The 21081-nt window shown below is 36.8% G+C and overlaps 1 protein-coding gene across 1 annotated transcript; it reads left to right on the top strand.

Annotated features, from left to right (window-relative positions):
- Positions 1 to 14249: 14249 nt before the first annotated feature.
- On the top strand, positions 14250 to 19939 carry LOC125223232 (signal peptide peptidase-like). Its single transcript, XM_048126277.2, has 12 exons — positions 14250 to 14397; positions 14995 to 15072; positions 15569 to 15684; positions 15779 to 15930; positions 16026 to 16111; positions 17266 to 17393; positions 17818 to 17868; positions 18025 to 18111; positions 18213 to 18282; positions 18725 to 18861; positions 18959 to 19036; positions 19623 to 19939. The coding sequence occupies exons 2-12, from the start codon at positions 15033 to 15035 to the stop codon at positions 19692 to 19694; spliced, it is 1017 nt and encodes a 338-aa protein (XP_047982234.1). The 5' UTR covers positions 14250 to 14397; positions 14995 to 15032; the 3' UTR covers positions 19695 to 19939.
- Positions 19940 to 21081: the final 1142 nt, after the last annotated feature.

The raw sequence follows: 21081 nt of genomic DNA on the forward strand, positions 1-21081 counted from the left end.
AAAAGTTAGTGGAATGTTGGTCACACTTTTATATATTGATTTTACAATAAATTGTGAGTGAAATGAGTTAGTGAAATGTAGGATCTACTTAACATTTATGGTAATAAGTGAAAGTGGACGTCAATAAACGAGGGACATACAAAAATGGCAAAAGTGGACTAAAAATGAGGGACGGAGGGAATAAATAACTACTCCTTCTCAAGATTGGCCGGGACTTGAAAAATTTTGCAACCAAGATCAAAATGCAAGAACACATCCGATAAATTAAGCTAGCAAACTTGAAGTTACAGGCTGAAGTCGATGCACCAACTTGTACTCCCTCAGTCCGCCATTAGGAATTTCATTTCTTTGTGGCATAACTTTTAAAAAATGTTAAGAAAAATGGGTGGAAAAAAAATTATATACAGTATTAGTTTAAATGAAATGTGAGCGAAATGAATTAGTGGAATGTGGAAACATATAGTAAAAATAACCAGAACTCCTATTTGCGGACGGACTAAAATGAAAAAACGATACTCCTATTCGCTGAGTGATGAGGCTCGTTTCATGCATGTGTTCTGTAGTAAAACTACATCAAATTCTGTTAACTAACAACCAATTTTGAGCCAGGTGTATGTGAAATCCGCCATTTTCATAGAATTGAGCTGGTCAACTGGGTGGATGAGTGGATCAGGAGAAGGAACCAAATTGTTGCGCGAACGGATCAACTTGGAACAAAATTACATGCAGCGGGAACACCAATTCGAAGACTGATGTGCTGAACAAGAAAAATCCCTAAGAGAAAAGGGCATGACAAACTTTTCAGAGATAAAATGCCCTAGGGATCCAGACCTTACGCCTTCCTATAAATGGACATAGAGAAGGAGGAAGAAGGCAACTCTTCGAGGGGGACACTCATTAGTTTTCAGCTCTCTTCTAGAGCTGGAATTGGGAGTTCTCAACACTTCATCTTCCTATTTTCATCACACACACACTTGGTCATGCTTTAGTCTAGTTTTAGTTGGAGTTTGGTGTTGGTTTCTGCACTTTTAATCTTTCGGTTCTGTTATTCCACTCCGAGAAGGGTGATGAAACAATTTACTGCTTTCGTAGTTTGTTTTCAGTTTAATTTTTATGTTAATGACTCTTGACGTTTTGATTTAGTAGATTTGAAGTTATGTTTTCGTTTTCAGTTGATGTGTTCTGTTTTTCATGCATGATAGTTATGATCGATTTTCGATTTCTTATTATGTCGCATGTCTTAGCTCAAAAATGTCTTGTTCTGTTTTGATTTGGTCAGATCTGATGTTTTATGTTTGAGTTGTCTTAGGATGTTTAGATCTAGTAGCTACTATTTCGTTTCTGCATGATTATGGGTTAGTTTTCTTGCTTACGTTGTCGTAACTTAGATATTAGATGTAAATTTAATTTTATGAGTTGTTTTGATGTTTCGTCCTCCGTAGCTTTTCAGATCTGTTTTCTTCTACTCTGTTTTCCATGTTGATTTTGTGAAAAAGATTAAGTTGTTAGAAAAGTTTTACTTTATCGTACACTTTGTAGGGGACTGACAGTTCCTCGTTTATGTTGTTTGCCCATTTATGGAAAGTTCAGTTAAGTTGATCAAGTAGACTAGTTAAGCTTTCAAGAGTTGATCAGTTTAGTTAGTTTAGTTTCTCAAGTCAAGTAGTTTAACTTAACCCACCCCCTAGAAAGCGTGGCCGAGCCATTCCCATTCTGTGTCTCACAAACAAATGTTAAACGCCTCATTTTTGTTGGATCGATCCTTACTTCCCTATACTAGTTAATAGTATTAGTGGGTTAAGGTTTTGAAAACACGCACTTTTGAGTTCTATTCGTGTCACTCAAGTCAGAGTAAGTCAAGTTCATCAACCTAAGTTTCCACTGGATCCACTCATCTGCATTTGCAGGGAACATGCACGTATAGGCTGGTTGGATCAGTTTGATCATCCAACTTGAGCAAGCCATAACGATAAACCAAGAGAATGAAGGAGAACACAAAAGAAGAAGTCGGAGCTTTCTTCACTACTCTTGCACAACGGTTAACCTTATCTCATTTTATTCACTACTCTCTCTCTCGTCCGCTCTATCTCTCTTGGCGATTTAGGTTTTCTGTCTCTTCTTCTTCGATCTCCTTCTCCGATCGTGTTCCGATCACTTCTCTGATATTAGTGAGAATGTTTGATCGGTGAAATCACTAGCAGAGACATTCACTTTGGTTTCCTTGCGAAGTCCAGAGCTAGGTTGTGTTGGGGTTTAGTGCCCCTTGCACAGCGGAAGTCATGCATAAAAAAAAATCATGCATACGGATCTATTTGACTGATTATGAGATCAAAATTATTCACATGTTAAAACAATACCGCCAGAAACTGTCAAAATTCTATTAAAATGTCATATTTATCCGAGTTAGTCAGAGCACTTATGATTGATTAAAACTCGATAACATAATTTAGAAATTAACAATAAGGTGTCTAGTTGTTCTCTGTATTTTCTGAGCAATTAAAGAGTACAAATACCATTTATAAAAATTGTTCAGAAAATGCTGCCAGAAATTGTCTAATTTTGGTAGTATGTGGGAAAATGGTGGTATCTCTTAAACCATTAGGAATTTTTGAATAAATCTTGTTGTATGTCTCTCAAATGTAAGTCTCTAAATTCTTCCGATTGAAGGTAGAACGTTAATGATAAATCAGTTCAGTGCAGTGGTTATGTTGAAGATAAATGAAGTATTATAGAAATACTTTACATTTTACATATAGAATATTAATTAAGAATAAATGAGAGAGTTTAACTTATATAAAAAATTATATTCTCTATGGATTAATGTGTATTACAATGCTATCGAAGTAGCTATACCAAATTATTAGCCATGGCAAGAGTAAGGGGTCGGAAGAAGAAAAAAAGGGACGTCAAAAAGAAAGGTTTGGAAGTACACGCTCTAGGTAGCATGCTCATCACTTTAAAGGCCTAATTCTCTTATGTGCTTCTTTTTATGTGTTTATATGAGAATATGTATCCTGTGAACCTGATGAATTATGATTATTTATGGAATAAGAGACTTATGAAGTAAACTATGATGATATAATGAATTGTTGAATGAGTTGATAATGAAATATGAAAAGAGAAGAGTGATTGTGACTGTAAAGATGGTTAGATAAATGTGTAAATGGGTGTTAAGGTGAATATGATCAATGATATATGTTGACGAGATGTATACAAATATGATTACATGAGATGATGTCTGATCTATCTATCTCTGATGATGTCTGATTTGTCTGTGTTGATGTGTTATGTTGGATATAAGTATTAATACGAAAATAAGTATATTTGACTGTGTTTATGCCCCGTGCTTGAGTGTATTCTGTGGGTACAATTGGCATGCCATAGGACAGCAGCGCTGCATTATCTGGGATCACTCGTCTTCTGGATAACCGAAGTGAGGATCGTTCTGATCTGTCTGATATCTGATATTTGATTATTGATAAGTCGTATTCTAAGCCTTGGTTACTGGTCAGTTTGTCGTGAATTACATGCATTATATGCAAAACAGTTGCTTAAGTGTGCAGGATTAAGGGATCCAAGTCAGTAGGAGATGATTCGGACGTCGCAGGTGAAAAGAGCGCAAAAAGGGTGCAATACTGACTAGGATGCATGCCAGAGAAAAGACTCGAAATAGAGAAGAAGGATAGCTGGGATGATCAATAACAAGGGGCAGAAAAGTCAATTCGCAAAGGAAGTCTACCCTAAAAGCAAGGGCAAGCCTCCCTATAAAATAAGTCACTTGGAGAGAGAGAAGAGTTCGGAGTTCAAAAATCCAACCACCACACTTAGTTAGAATTCTCTCTAGAAGATCAGTTCCTTCAGCATTGTCCAGTTCTTCTCGTTCCTCGCCACAACTTTGGTCACCTGAGTCCAGAAGTCCGCCGGAGAAGTTATCATCCCACCGTTCCAGCCAGTTTGTCGTCGTAGTATAGCAGTTCACCGTCCGGAGTGGCCAAAAAGAATCTTTATTCGCTTTCTAGTTTAATCTTTACTTGCTTTCTTCGTTGGATCTGTTGCAAACATTACTCCTTTGTTGTCTTTTGAAGTATTTCGTTACGATCCAAACATTTTAAGTTATGAAGTTTCTTTTTCGCATGTCTCTTTGGTTTGAATTTGCTTCGTTCTGCCTAGGAAAGTTAGATCTAGTTATCGCTTTTAATTTCTAAGTGTTTGCATGTGTTTTCATTTGAGTAGGCTAGATCTGAAGTTGTTGATCGAAAATTGTAGTTCTGTTTCAGTTTAAGTTTTCGTGCATGAGTTTCCTGTTCCGCATAGTTATTACCATCTTGCATGTCAGTCAGTAGAAGTAATCTGCAGTTTCAGTTGTTCATCTTAAGTTGAGCATTTTAATTAATGGATCTTGAGCTTCAATTTATGAATCTGAGTTTAGTTATGGAGTTTGTGTTCATATGATTTCTGTTAATACTTTTTGAAGAAGAAAACATCACAATCTACTTTTGCTTGGACCACTTTTACTTTTGTCCTTAACTTTTCAGTTGTACCATCCAGACCTGTCAGAAAGCCACCCAGCCACCAGATATGCCTTGTTGTCTAAGTTTCCTCATTTAGTAACTGTTTACTTTTCACATGCCTTTGAGATACTTTGTTCCCCATTTCCACGAACACAACCACATGTCGGTCATTTTCACGCCCACTAGTCAGTAGAATACCATCTTTATTTCCCGCCTAGGTAGAATCTCAACCCCAAAAGCGTGGTAGCTAACCAAAACCACCCAGGAATATCACCACAGTTATCCGAACGTGTCCACCCTCGTGGGATTCGACCCTTACCTCCACTATACTAAACAGTAGAAGTGGGTTGAGGAAATTTATTTGATACCAGGTTCCGGTTGTCGTGCCAACGACTCAGCTAGTTTGGGATTTTCATCCTAATCAGTTGGACGCACACCCTTGCATTTACACACCCGACACCGAAAACCCAAGGAGACCTATCAATTATCTATCTGTACCCTAAATGGATGGTCTGTACGGAATCCTCTCGAGGACAAAATCCGTGTCGGCATCTGATTCTGATTCTGTTTTTGATCTGGTCCGTGTACCCTAGTTTGTCACTAAGCACTTAATGGGGCTATATGTGTTTGATTATGTGAAAATGTTGGTGATCTATATACGTGTTAACGTGTGAATAATAATTGGTGATATGCATTTTACTTTGTATCCTATTCTATTGGTTTAGGAAGTGATGTATGATTATAAATCTCGTAAATTCCATGAGATAGAGGACGATGACTGTGTTGATATGATCTGGGATTGATATTACTCATTGTTGGTTTCTAGGTATGTGATGGTTATAGGAGATGCTTCCTAAATTATGTTAGAAACTAATAAAATAATAATAATATGATAGAGGTGATAATAATTGGTAAATAAAACAATAATAAGAATTGTTAGAATTTTAAGTTGTATGATTATTACTCGAATAGAATTTTTGGCTAAAGTGTTGAGTGTGCTACAGGTTAGTTGGCATTGGAGAGTACCAGTCGATGTTTGTTCATATCTGTCTCAGCGCTGCATCCTTGGTGGGTCACTGGGCTTTATTAGGGATAGATCTTTCGAATTGTTTGTTGTGGCATGTTAGCATTACTTTTGTACTAAGTCATTTCCGTTGTAATTGTGAATATTAAATAATAATTTAAATAATGGTTCAGAAAAAGAAAATTTTAGATTACCATACTTGACGGGTGACATTACCTATTCGGCCTGCAGACGCCGGGTAGGGGGTGTTACATACGTAAATTCAAAATTTTGAGATGATTTTGAAGAGAGAGAAAGTAGTTAGTTTTAACTACTATATTTATGAATAGACATTAATACCCTTTGAATTCATTTAATTGTTATTTAAATTTATATTATAATCCATTTGTTATATTTCAACCACTAGATCTCCCCATATAACGGTTAGGAATTGGTCTCAATTTTGGATTAATATTTAGTTAGCAATTGATCACCACCCTAGATATAAATATAGATGTATAGATATTAGAAAGATTCTAAAACATCCACAATAGGACGGACATTCCAATAGCCTAGCACTAGGACATCTCAATAACACCTCTGCCACATCACTAGGACATCCCACTGCACTGCCACATCACTAAGACATTCTACTGCACAATAGCGGACTCGCACTAGGACATCCCAATATCCTAGCACAATAAACAAATTCACAAATTCACAAATACGTAACTAAAAGTTCGAGGCGAATACGGACGGAGAAAGTACAATAATGATTATATTAAATAAAAAAAATTAAAATAGTACAATTCAACAACAAAAAAACAACGATTTAAACAAATTACATTATAAATATCAACGTGCACTCCTCCGCGCCCATAACTCTTCAATTATATATATCTTTTTGGAGTCGAATATGGGCTTCTTGCTGTCGAAGATCGGCAAATGCACGGACCCGATCGACGTCCACATGAGGTATCCCCATTCGTACATTGGCGGTGACCATGCCGTGACTTGGACCGACAACATCAGCATCTTCATTGGCCCAATCAGTCAGTTCTGGACCTTCATTTTCGACAATCATATTGTGCATGATAAGACATGCATACATGACATCAGCAATACAATCCTCATACCACAAACGTGTTAGACCCTTCAACGCCGCCCATTGAGCTTGGAGCATCCCAAATGCCCGCTCCACATTCTTGCGCGCCGCCTCCTGTTGTTGCGCAAAGTAGATCTTCTTTGGATCGGTTGGGCATCTGATCGTCTTCACAAAGACGGGCCACCTAGGGTATATCCCACCTGCCAAATAGTAGCCCATATCGTGTTGGTTGCCGTTGGCGACGAAACTGATGGTCGGGCCAATGCCCATGCACTGCTCGTTGAAAAGGGGTGACGACTGGAGGACGTTGATGTCGTTGTTCGACCCGGCTAACCCAAAATACGCATGCCAAATCCACAATCGGTAGTCAGTTACGGCTTCGAGGATCATCGGGAGATTCTTGACTTTGAAACCAGTCATGTACATCCCTTTCCAGGCGGTGGGGCAGTTCTTCCACTCCTAATGCATACAATCTATGCTACCCAACATGCTGGAAAATCTGTGCACCATCCCGTGCATATTCATCAGAGTCTGGCAGTCTTCAGGGGTAGGCTTTCGAATATACCTATCCCCGAATATGTGAATGACGCCCTTACAAAAATACCACAAACACTAGCGGGCAGTCGTCTCGCTGATGTGGAGGTACTCGTCGAACATGTCGGCCACGCCTCCATAGGCCAACTGCCTAATTACGGCAGTGCACTTCTGTATAGGCGTGTGACCGGGTCTACCACTCGCATCCTCCTTGAACCTGAAATACTTGTATCGATGCTCTAAAGCATTCGCGATACTCATAAATAGATCCTGGTGTATCCTAAAACGCGGCTGCTCAGCGAAGTAATGTCAAACAACCGTTGGTGGGCAGCGACGTGGTCCCGACGTACTACAACTCGATGATGGATGGGGCGATGTACCACGGGCTGCTGCTGCTACTATCAACCAATTTATCACCGTGGACCTAATTCGCCGCCTTGCGCCGGCATCCCCACCACTACCACTACCACTAGTCATTTTTGGATCCACCGATCAAATTAGAAATGTAGAGAGAAAGAAGAGAAACTCGTTAATACTAGTGGTGCAAATGAAATGAAGTGTAACAATCCGTATATAAAGAGTTTTGAAAAAAAATTTGAAAAATGCTCTCGTCCGTCGGGACGTCCGTCGCCTCACCACAATAGCGGGCGACACAGATAACATCTCGTCCGTCCGGGACGTCCGTCGCCCGCTCGTCCGCCCCAATAGTGGATGTCCACTATTATGGATGCTCTAAAAAAACGTTTCATTTCCCAAAATTTATACTCCACAAATATCAGTTTTTGTTTGTTTATTAATGGATCATGTGTACAATTGAGATCCTTTGAATTCTCCATTAAATTGAGACGTATAGGAGAAGGGGAGTTTCGAAAATATTTACAAAAATATTATTTTAGGTAAAAATTGTAATTTAATTAAAATTCATTTTAATGAATTCCCACATTTTAGATGTGATTCACGGCAGTTTTAGAAATGCATGTAATGTAATTATTTTTTTTTATCATTGGATAAGTCGTATTCTAGGCCTTGATTACTGGTCAGTATGATGAGCTTAATGTGCATATTTTGCAAGAGAAGTGCGTAAGTGTGCAGTAAAAAGGTGCAAGTCAGCAGGAAAGGAATTGGGGAGTTCAAGTGAAAAAGGACGTCAGAAGGGTGCAATACTGATCAGGATGTATGCCCTAAGGCTCAAGATGGAGAAAAGAGAAAAGCTAGTAGACGGCCAACTATTTGACGGGGGCAAAAGCGACAATTTGCAAGGAACAACAACCCTACTTTTTAGGGCAAGCCTCCCTATAAATAGAAGGTCACATGAAGAAAGAAGGGTGCATGATCCATAATCCACAATATACCTACCAACACACAACAAGCTCACTTAGAACCGCTCTCGGAAGTCTTAGCTCCGAGGCGGAGGCCAGCTTTTCAACTCTCGTTCCTCGCCGCCAGTCATGATCACTTGAAGCCGACCGAGTTCCCCTGGAGATCATCCACCGTCTACTCTTCCAGCCGTTTTAATAGTCAGAAACTGTTTCTTCGCCCAAGTGGCAAAAACAATCTTTACTTGTTTTCTTAGTTTAAATTTGCATTTTGTTTTAGCTTGTTGGATCTTGTTAGAACTTAAATCTTCAGCTGCTTTTGAAGTCTTTTGTTGCGAGCCAAACATTTGCTATGGAAGTTGCTTTTCTTTTGTTATCTTTGATCGTTGTCACATTTCATTCTGACTAGTTTAGATTTCTGTTGTTTGCGTTTAATTTCTAAGTATTGAAGCATGTTTTCGTTTGCGTAGGCTAGATCTGAGTTTGTTAGCTAGCTCGAGTTTTCTTTCTTCCAATCTAAGGTTTAATGCATGAGTTTTTCACTTATGTTGCTATCATCACCTTGCATGTTAGTCAGTAGGATAATTTTGTTTTATTAGCTGTTAATCTTCAATTTTAAGTCTTTTAATTTATGGATCTGACGTGTGAAGCTGTAAATCTGAGTTTATCCATGGAGTTTGTGTTCGTCTGAATTTTATGCATACTTGTTGAAGAAGACAACATCACAATCCACCTTTTCTAGGACCACTTTACTTTTCAGCCACTTTTGCTTTTGTACTCCCACTTTTGCCAGATTTTCTGCAGATATGTCAGCGCGTCAGCCATTTCGTTAGGATATTCACCCCATCTTTTGTTTAACTACTTTTAGTAAACTTCTACTTTTCACATGCACTCCAGTAGAATATCTTTTCTCTCTCATATGTCAACCTCACCCAGATATCAGATAACCATTCTAGTCAGTAGAGTCTAAGTCCAATTTTAGTTTTCGCTAGGTAGAATTTCAATCCAAGCGTGGTAGCTAACCAACCATTCTAGAGTGTCACCACAGTCTAGAGCTACAACCATCGTTCCTCGTGGGATTCGACCCTTACTCTCACTATACTAGCCAGTAGAAGTGGGTTGAGAAAATTTCTTGATACCAGGTTTTTAGGTTTTCGATCCAGCGACACGACTAGGTTAGGAGTCACCTCCTGGTCAATTGAACACACTTTCCATAAACACAACCCGAGGCCTAATAACCATTTCCGGTACATCAGTATTGCACCAAAGTTACATAGGCTTATAATAAGGTGAACAAAAAAATTGTAAATGTCTGGAATGTTATTGTGCATTAAAATTCCATGATAAAGATTTATTATCTTAATTTCATTAAATGCGTTGTAAGCTTCCTTAAATTATATTTACAAATGTAGGAATTAATTAAAGAAAATTATTTTAATTACTTATTACAATTTTTCACCTAAAATGACATTCTTGTAAATATCCTTAAAGTTTTCCTTTTATATAGGTTTATATATATATATATATAGGGGAGCCATGTGGCACAAAACATGCAATATTTTAAACACAAAAATGCAATCTAGTTGTACATGCATTTTCGCAGATTGCATTTTTGTTGTATGTAAATTGCATTTTATAGTGTTGAGTTTTGCATTTTCACATATAAAAATGCAATCCGTCTATATATAAAATGCAATTTAAACAGTCAATATCTAAAATGCAAAACTTAACAATAAAAAATGCAATCTGCATATAACAAAAATGCAATCTGCCGAAATTCATTTATAGCTTCTACAAATGCGTATTGCATTTTTCTGTATACAATATTGCATTTTTCGTGCCATGTGGCAGCACGTGGTTGGATGTACGTTGTAACTTTAAAATTAGTTGTTATACTAGTACACCCCTATATATATATATATATATATATATATATATATATATATATAGGGGCATGTTAGGGTGCCACCACCCCTTAAAATAACACCATACCACCATTTCTAGCCAATCATTTGTACACGTGGACGAATAATAAGTTGCCACGTGGCAAAAAAAAAAAAAAACAAAAACCAAAAAAGACGGGCAGCAATATGCTGGCCTTTAAACAACAATTTTTCTTGAACAGCAATATCCAACACGTTAGACAGCAATCTATAGATTGCTGTCTAACGTGTTGGATATTGCTGTGTAGCGTTTATAATATTGCTGTATAAGCGTTGTAATGTTGTCATTTTAAGGGTGGTTGTCATTTTAACACAAACCAATATATATATATATATATATATATATATATATATATATATATATATATATATATATATATATATATATATATATAGGGTTTTGATCTATGAAGACCAGATTTAAATACAGAAACACAGAACGCGGTCATACGTAGGGCATTTTTAGGTCATAGTTAGTTTATTCTTAGGTCATGCTTTGTTAGCATGACCTAAAATGATCTTAACATGACATAAACCCAAATCTTATAATATGACCTAAAACTGCTTAATTATGACCTTCCGTATTTTTGGTTAATTATTGACCATTAGATCATCTAATTCTAAGGCCAAGATTTGGACTGTATTTTTGGATTTAAACACATACTTATTTTGATCATCTCCACACACATATATATATATATACATATATATATATATATATATATACACATATATATATATATATATATATATATATATATATCTATCGAACTTCAAATAAAGATTATTGTGCCTATTTTTCATTTAATAATCCAGCCGAATGCTCGCATCTCCCAAATTATCCATTAATATTATTTCAACCTCTTCATTTCTCTTATACTGTAAATTTTTTTGCATTAAATCTCGTACGTATCCAAAGTCTTTATATTTTCGGGGGATGAAAAAAGTATTAAAAGAATTACTGATTACTACTCAATGCACTAAATTTTATTTTGCCAATTGGGTAAGTTTACGATAAAAAATTTTTACTCTCTCCGTTCCTAAAAATATGAATTCTTTCATTTTTAGTCGTTCATAAAAAATATGAACTTTCTAATTTTTGAAACTCTTTTCTCTTTTATAAGACGGGATCCATTTTTTCCTAATAATTCTTTTAAATTTTTTTTATCTCTCTGTTACTTTATCAATTACTATAAATTAAAACTCGTGTCGAATCAAATGTTCATACTTTTCAGGGAGGATGGGAGTATCATAAATTAGGACCATACAATTAATCACTGCTCATCACTGCACTAACTTTTCATTATAATTATGTGTAAATTAATGTTCCACTTATTTTTTTTTTTAATATTTTTAAAAATTCAAAAATAGATTTAGTGGTAAACTATATTTAGAATTATGTAGTTTTGTACTTTTTCCGTTCCATATTAATCGAGTCATTTTCTATTTTAGGAACTAGTATAAGATAATTAAGTTATTTTTATATTTGCTAAAAGGTAACCTTCTCTCTAGAGCATCCACAGTAGGGGCGCCGCGGCGGGCGCCCCGATCGCGGCTGAGCCGCGCCTGTCTACTGTGGCGGAAGAGGCCGCCCCGGAGGCGGACGATTTTTGGGGGCGGAAGGGCTTTCGCCCCGAATGCGCCGAGGACGAGCCGGAGGAGAGAGAAACGCGGCGGCCGCCGCGGCTATCTATTGCACGGCGAAACCGCCGCGGCGGTCGCCGATTTACATTTTTTTTTTAATTTTGGATTTTTAATTATTTTTATTATAAATATTCCTCCCATTTTCATCTTCTCTCCACACACATCTTCACACCTATTTCACTTTCTATCCAATTTTTCTATTTCTAAAAATTTGTGGATTTCCATTGCTATTTATGGATGATTTATGGAATGAAGCATGGGATTCTTTGATTCAAGAGGTGCAGAGGGAAGCCGACGAGGAGGATGAGGCGGCGGCGGCGGAATTGGCGGCGGCGGCGATCCCTCGTGAGATTCGTCATCGTCGGACAATCCCACGAGACCATGTCGGAGCGGCTGAGCGGCTTATAGCAAACTACTTTTAGCGCTAACCCCCGTTACCCAGCTGATATTTTCCGTCGGCGTTTCAGAATGTCGCGACCGCTCTTCACCCATATAGCGACGACATTGGCGGACCGGTACGGTTGCTTCAACCTCCGGAGTGATTGCACTGGCCGGATCGGACTGTCTACTTTTCATAAATGCACCTCTGCAATAAGGCAGCTTGCCTATGCCGGACCGGCTGATATGTTCGACGAATACCTACAGATGGGTGAGACGACTAGTCTAGAGGTGCTCCGGCAGTTTTGTAAGGGCATGCGGGAAGTCTTTGGTCCGGAGTTCCTACGAAAGCCAACTCCTGATGAGTGCCAGAGACTGCTAGATATGCACGGTGCGGTGCACAGTTTCCCAGGGATGATGGACAGCATTGATTGCATGCATTGGGAGTGGAAAAACTGCCTGGTGGCGTGGAAAGGCCAGTTCACTACTGGTTTCAAAAGCAAACATCCTTCGATGATCTTGGAAGCCGTTGCTGACTACCGTTTGCGGATCTGGCATGCGTATTTCGGTGTTGCAGGTTTGAACAACGACATCAACGTTCTGCAGTCGTCGCCTATCTTCAATGATGAGTGCCGGGGAGAGGGTCCAGAGATCAGTTTCGTAGCAAACGGCACGCAGTATCGCAGGGGATACTATTTGGCTGATGGAATATACCCTCGTTGGCCCGTATTCGTCAAGACACTTCGCCAACCGGCTGGAGCGAGGAGACAATATTTTGCGCGAAAACAAGAGGCCGCTAGGAAAGATGTTGAGCGAGCTTTTGGTGTGCTCCAAGCGCGATGGGCCATTATACGCTGCCCGACACGAGTTTGACACGAAGATGATGTCGCGAATATTATGTTAGCATGTATCATATTGCACAATATGATAATAGAAGATGAAGGATTTGCTGCAGAACGTTGGGCACCGGAAGATGGTGCAAGTACAAGTCACGGCGTTGCCTCCGCGCCGATACAGATGGGTGTACCACGTAGTAATGAATATCTGATCCAACGTTTCGCTGATATACGCAGGAGCACAACACATGACCAACTCCAGGTCGATTTGATTGAAGAGGTATGGGCATGTAGGGGAGGCGGCGTAGCGTGAAGAATATGTGTGATTTTCCGTAGATCAAATTTTCGTTGTAATTTTTCCCTTACATTAATCCGATGAAAATTTAGTTTTCAATTTTAATTTGTTTTATTAGCCGTTTTTATCTAATTATTTTTAGTCCGATAATTTTAATTGTAATTGAATTAAAATATACAACAAATAAAATAAAGTGAAATGTGGCTGAAAAAAGTGTCAACTATTGTGGCTATGAACAAAAAACGTAAAAGTGTCCAGCCAAAGTGTCCAGCCAAAGTGTCCACCCTATTATGAATGCTCTTAGTTTATACTCTTTTCATCTTTATTATTTTATTTTCTCTTACTTTATTCACAAGCTCTTAGTTTATACTCTTTCCATCTTTATTATTTTATTTTCTCTTACTTTATTTACCATCTGCTCAACGCATTATTTTAATTTATGTGTCGAAAATAAGTGTATGTGACTCTTTGTTAATAAACGAATGAATTAGTAAGTTTGTTTAGTTAAGTTTTGAAAAATTTACATGCTGATTATGAATTTATGATGACGGTGTAAGAGCTTGATAAAATTAATAACTTGTCGCGTCACAGAGATATTTGTAAATAAGACGTGGCGAAATGTTATTGGTAGAATAGTTGTCCAGCTACGTGGCTTTGTGAAATAGTAATTTATTTAATTATTTATTTTCTGTATTGGAAATAATTTCCTCATTTGCCATCTCTCTCAGTCTCTCACCGCCGTCGTCGCCTCAGCCCCTTTTCGTCCTTATTCTCGGCGTCAGCTTCCCCGCCGCTGCCGCCGTGGACTTGTGCTTCGCCGTCTTCTTTTCAGGTCAGTTTTTCTTCACCGATGTTGCATCTTCTTCTCCACCGCAACTTCTTTTTTCTTCCCAATTCAGTCGACTATTTGTTGGATTTTATATTGAGATCTGCAAGTTCGCTCATTTTTTTTCTCAATTGGAATCGGTGCCCATTTTTTCTGAATTTTGAATTGATGGATCTAAAAATTGGAATAATAAGATTTGTGAGATATTGAATTTTGATATTAACTTGTTTGATTTCTCATTGACTGATGGATGTTATTTATTTTGGTGGAAGGCTTGTGATGCACTGTGATCTATAGGGTTTAGGGTTTAGGGATCTATACAATTGTAAATATTCAGAAATTGTTGAGTGGAAATGAGTGATAAAAAATTGTAGATTATAATTGTATTCACAGGATATAATGGTTTTATGGAGCCCTAATTTTAATTTCCAATGTTTATCTCATCTGTATTAATGCTTCATCTTGCATAGTACTCCTATTACACAACAGATACTGTATTGGCGGGAAAAAATGGGCGAAACATTTCACTTATTGGCTCTTATATATGTATCTATATATATAGATTGTAAAACGAATGCGTGTTATTTGCTATGGTCTTTCTAGGAAATTGAGGGACAGTTCAAGATTCCTGAAGATTTAGAATGAAGAACCATGAGCGTCTTGCTAATTTGGCTCTGGCGGGTATGTCATTTTTTCTGATTCATTGAGTTTAATTTGCTGGCTTTCTTTGATTTCTGTACTGCTAAATGGATGTACTAAACTTATTTTGAGATGTGTTAAATGGGATGATGAACAGTTTGCCTTGACCCCATTGTTATTTGGTTTACTGGCTCTGGCTGAGTGTTTTGTGGAAACATGGTTGATGTTCTTGGGTGTTGATATGTAGATTTGGGCATATGAATGCTCGATATTTTTTTATCTGCATAATTCACTTCATATTTTGTACCCTTACTTGGTGCAGAGGCATGTCCTAAAATCATCAAGGCCCATTTTGAAATGCATTTTATCCCCTTTATTTAGGAAACAACTTGGTTAGAGAGTGTTATATTTATATTCCTAGGCACTCATGTTTCTCTGAAGTTCCATATTCATTTTCATGGAAAGTGCATAGTGTGGATAACTTTACTCTGTGGTCTCTTCTCTTGGCACATTCTGACATCATTATTCACTGTTACAGGTTTGACCCTTGCCCCACTTGTTGTGAAGGTAGACCCAAATTTAAATGTCATTTTGACAGCTTGTCTAACTGTCTACGTGGGATGTTATCGCTCTGTTAAACCTACTCCACCATCAGTAAGTTGGATTCCGTTACATTTCCATCTAATGAACCCTGTGGCTTGAGGAATTTGTAATCAACTTTCGTTGGTCCTGCGATTAAATATTTTAGGAAACGATGTCCAACGAACATGCCATGCGGTTTCCATTGGTTGGGAGTGCAATGTTGCTGTCGCTGTTTTTACTTTTCAAATTTCTATCGAAAGACTTGGTTAATGCTGTTTTGACGTGTTATTTTTTTGTACTTGGGATTGCTGCACTAGGGTAAGTTACTCATATGGGCTATATCTTATTTAGCTTAGTATCGGTGTTTTAGTATAATGTTCTATTAATATTCTTACTTTGTCTCGACTTTGTAGGGCAACCCTGCTACCTGAAATTAAGGGATTCCTGCCCAAACCATGGAATGATAATATTATCACATTGCGCCTCCCATATTTTCAGTGTATGAACTCACCAAGACCTCTGTGTATCTAATTATATATTCTATCATCCATAACAATTTTTTTGGTTGTCACTTGTCACATTTTTCTGTTGGGAATCCCTGGTTTTGCTGCTCACATTTCATTCTATAGTTGCAGATCTTCAATAAAAGATAATACTCACATCTTAGTTGACTTGGACTACAGTTTTGGGTTGACTGAGGATAGATTTTATAACAAAATGCATTCATTTGACTGTGAATTATACTTAGTTATACCCAAAATGGCAACGGGGGCAAAAAAATTGTGAACATTGGAATGTGGTTCTTTCTAATTTTCTGAGTTAGCATACTAATTATCGAACAAGACAGGATACTTATTAACAGGCAAAATAGACAACCTACTATATATTCTGGTGTTCTCTGTATGGTCCATGGAGACCTCTATTCTTTGAAATTGATAATGAAAATAATTCTCAAATGTTTTGATTTGTTGATGGATGTTTTTGGGTAAGTCAGATGGATAATATGTGATTCTTTTATGCAAATTTGTTCGTTATCTACTTCCATGGGTGTGGGCAAAAAATTATGTTCTTTGACCTATTCGGACAATGATTTGTTAGTTAACTTTGTTGGTTCAACCGTCTGTTCTCTGCCATCTGATAATTGGCGTTCATGTGGATTTGGAAACATTCCATTGCTGTAAAGTTGAACGTGTTGTGATGTATGTGGAGATGTTCAGTTTTCCTTTTTCTTCTTTTGCTATGTGAGAGTATATCTAAAATTTAGATGTAAGATGTTTACATTTTTGAGAACTGATTATGGCCTTTCGTCTGGAAAAAGAAGGATTTTTCACTTCGTTTAATTGGAATGTCAGTTGCTGACAACTGCTTTCTGCGATTGGAAACTTTGAGATGTTAGATAGTTTGGCCTTATTCAAACTAATTAGGGTCTTTTGTCTAGAATATGAAGGATTTTTTACTTGATTAGTTGGATAGCTAATTGATGGCAACTGTTTTCTGTGATTGGATTTGGAACTAAGATGGTGCTCAATAGTTTGGCCATGATATTTCATGTCATTTAAGATCTTTATCTAATGCATTTTTTTTGAAGCCTTCTGTTCAATCTGCTCAACTTTTTGTTGCTTGTAATATGAAGACATTCTTCTTATTTATCAGCTTTGGAGGTTGAGTTTACAAAATCACAGATAATTGCTGCAATTCCTGGAACGTTCTTTTGCGCGTGGTATGCTAAACAGAAGCATTGGCTAGCTAACAATATCTTGGGGCTTGCCTTCTCCATTCAGGTTATCACACTATAACTGATACTCCCTCCGTCCCACATAATTTTACCCAGTATTCCATTTTGGGCCGTCCCACATAATTTTACCCATTTCACTTTTACCATTTTTGGTAGTGGACCCCATATTCCACTAACTCATTTCTACTCACATTTTATTATAAAACTAATACTTTAAAAGTAGGACCCACATCCCACCAACTATTTCAACTTACTTTCCATTACATTTCTTAAAACCCGTGCCGGGTCAAAATGTGTAAAATTATGTGGGACGGAGGGAGTAATATTTTATCTTGGTGCATCCGACTTACTATATAAATTATGGAATTCCAGCTGATGCACATTGAACCTTAGAGCTCTTGAATCATTTTATTTTTGAACCAGCTTTCTTACCATTTTCATCTTTATTTTTTTCTACATAACAATTTCAGGGAATTGAAATGCTTTCACTTGGTTCATTCAAGACTGGTGCTATTCTATTGGTAAAGATTAATGTTTTATTATATGACTCACACAGAAACTACCTAGCGTAGTTCCATTGCTTTATGAGCCGAGAGGAAGCTTTCGGATATATTTTTTCTGACAGTTGTTTTCTCCATTTTGTTCGCTACTTAATGGTTATATTCTGCCAATAACAGGCTGGTCTTTTTGTGTATGACATATTCTGGGTTTTTTTCACCCCAGTTATGGTTAGCGTTGCGAAATCTTTTGATGCCCCAATAAAGGTGCATGCTTCAACTCTATAATATACCTTACCTGGCATGGCCTTGTTCCTTGTAAAAATTCAGAAATTTCAGTATAATTAATCTTTCTCTGCTCATTGCAGCTTTTGTTCCCTACAGCAGATTCTGCTCGCCCATTTTCAATGTTAGGACTTGGTGATATAGTGATTCCTGGTATGAACTTTTTTACTTCCAGTTTTAGATTTTATGATTTGAGCACCTTTTCGCTTTTATCTACTGGTAGAGTGTCATTTAATAGCCATCACAACTGCACATGAGTAGAATATCATCACCATGTCCTTTGTCATTAACTAGCGAAATGGTGCGTGTGGCGCATGTAAAAAACAAGATATTTGTATATGTATTTATGTATATATGTATTTATGTATATACATTTCAGTTTTCAACCATTTCACTTAACAAGGGAAGGGATTTAGGAGTAATAGATAAGAGAAAAATTTAGTTATACTTGGTGCATCATTTTTGCATGTCTCATCTGGATAGGTGGCTTGGTACATTGAGTATTCTTCCTTTGTTCAATTGGTAGCTGTTCTTCATGTATGACTGAATTACACTCTAGATGAATCAGTTGTTTGATTTGGCATGTACTTTTCAGGGATTTTTGTAGCATTAGCTCTAAGATTTGATGTCTCGAGAGGGAAGGACAGCCAATATTTTAAGAGTGCTTTCCTAGGATATACAGCTGGTCTAGTTGCCACAATCATCGTAATGAACTGGTTTCAAGCTGCACAAGTGAGTAATCTTCTTGAAGAGTGGATATTTTGCCCAAAAAGATACTCGTTTATTATATTTCCTAATCTGTGTTTTTCAATTCTAATTATTTCTCCAGCCTGCTCTGTTGTATATTGTGCCCGGTGTCATTGGATTTTTGGCTGCACACTGTATATGGAATGGTGAAGTCAAACCCGTAAGTCAATAATTCTTTTGTATTTTCTTTTAATACAATATCATATACCCACCATAATGTATTTGCTAGAGGTATAGAAGTATACGAAATGTCCTTGATTTAAATGAGTGGATTGAAGCATTATTAAAAGAGATGAGTTCCAACTTTATATTCACCAAACTAGGGTAGTGATAAAATGCACACTGCATCTTTGTCCTTCAAACTCCAAATTATGATCTGGACCGTTAGATTTCAAGATTGGATGTCAACACATAAAAATCAACAGAAAATGTCAACACAACGTCAATTGGTTGACAATGTTGACGTTGTGTTGACATTTTCTGATGAGGTTATTTATCATAAATCAAATGTTGACATCTAACCGTCAAGATCATAGTTTAGAGTTTGTACAATATATAGAGTTTGTATATGATTACATCCCTACCAAACTATCTATCTATCAATCTATCTGTCAAATTTTACATCCTTAACGTAAACTAGCTTAGGAGTTCTTATTTCTCTTACTATAATGTAGGGCCTAGTATATTGTTTTCTTAAAAACTCTAGTTATATTCTCAATCTCATAATATAAACTGATTTAATGCAGTTGTTGGCATTTGATGAATCAAAATCAAAGGCTGAAGAGACTGATGAAGACACTAACAAGAAAGCAGACTGAGACAAGGTTAGTAGATGAGGTGCAACGTTGGTAGTCGACTAACTTGGAAACAGATTGTTGTACCTGATTTTTTTCTTTAGCTAAAAACGCATTAGCCCCTCCCATCCCGTCCCTCCCGGCCGATATAAGATTTTTAATGTGTATCTATAACCAGATTCCGATGAGACCTTTTAGATATGATATGATCTATATTGGTTTGGGAATACAACAAAAGAAAAGCAAAGGAAACCGTTATATGCGTCTTATGTATATTTGTTTTACTTTCCGTCATATTCTTGGAAGTTTTAACCTATAATCCCTTGAGCCAATCCTGCATTACTAACTGAGGTTTTTCTTGGTATGATCGAAGAATATGATTTGTTACTTTTATTCTATTCACTTGCTTGATATAATAGAATGGGGGAGGGAATGTAATGAATATACAAAGAAATTGTCATCTCATTATTATCTTCATCTCATTCTTACTTTTATTCCGCTCCATCCTTATTCCAATTCTATCGTACCGAGAAGGCTCTATGTAATTTTTATGAGTTGTAGTGTTGCACTCCTCTGTGATTGTGCTCGATCCTGTTCTTATTATTTTAATCCAATGTAAGTATCATCCTTACGAGTTTAATCACAAAAAGTGTTTTTTCATACGTGTGAAATATATTTATTTTTATTTATAAAAATTGTAAATATCTACTCCCTCTGTCCCAGAAGAATATCCACGTTTTTCTTTTTAGTTCATTCCACAAGATTATGCATTTTCCAATTTTGTAAACTCTTTTCTCTCTAATAAGGTGAGACTCGTTCCCAAATAGTAATATTTTAATTACTTTTTCTTTCTACCCCTCTTACTTTATTAATTTTGCATTAAAATCAGTGTCGAATCTAAAGTGCATATTCTTTGGGGACGGAGGGAGTACTAATATATATTTTAAATAAAAGTAAACTACAAAAAATATGTGATGGTTTTAATTTAGTACTAAATCAAGTATTACAGTATAACTTCTGTAACAAGTTAGTAAGTTATATAGTAGTGCCATTACTCTTTGAAAATCTCTCACCATATACTTGTTATTTTAAGTTTTCATAAATAAAGCAATTTTTTTTATAATACTATTGCGCCTTTTTGGGATAATTTATTTTACATAATAAATTTGTACATCTTTTGTCAACAACCGCAAAATATATAAAATCATTAGTTGTGTTTTACAGGTCACGAGAGAATTAAATTCTATTTGAACATCTACCTGATCTATTCTATTATATTTATATACACTCATTGCCCAAATTCACGAATTACTGTAACATAGAGGATATTTGTGGAACAAAATGTTTGCCCAATTTGGATGGAAGACTAGACGGATTCTTAAACCACTTTTCTTGCTGTCAAAGTTGACAA

This window comes from Salvia hispanica, chromosome 1 (genome assembly GCF_029641045.1).
Source record: "Salvia hispanica isolate PSC_SH4W2 chromosome 1, Shi_PSC_v1, whole genome shotgun sequence".
NCBI lineage: Eukaryota > Viridiplantae > Streptophyta > Magnoliopsida > Lamiales > Lamiaceae > Salvia > Salvia hispanica.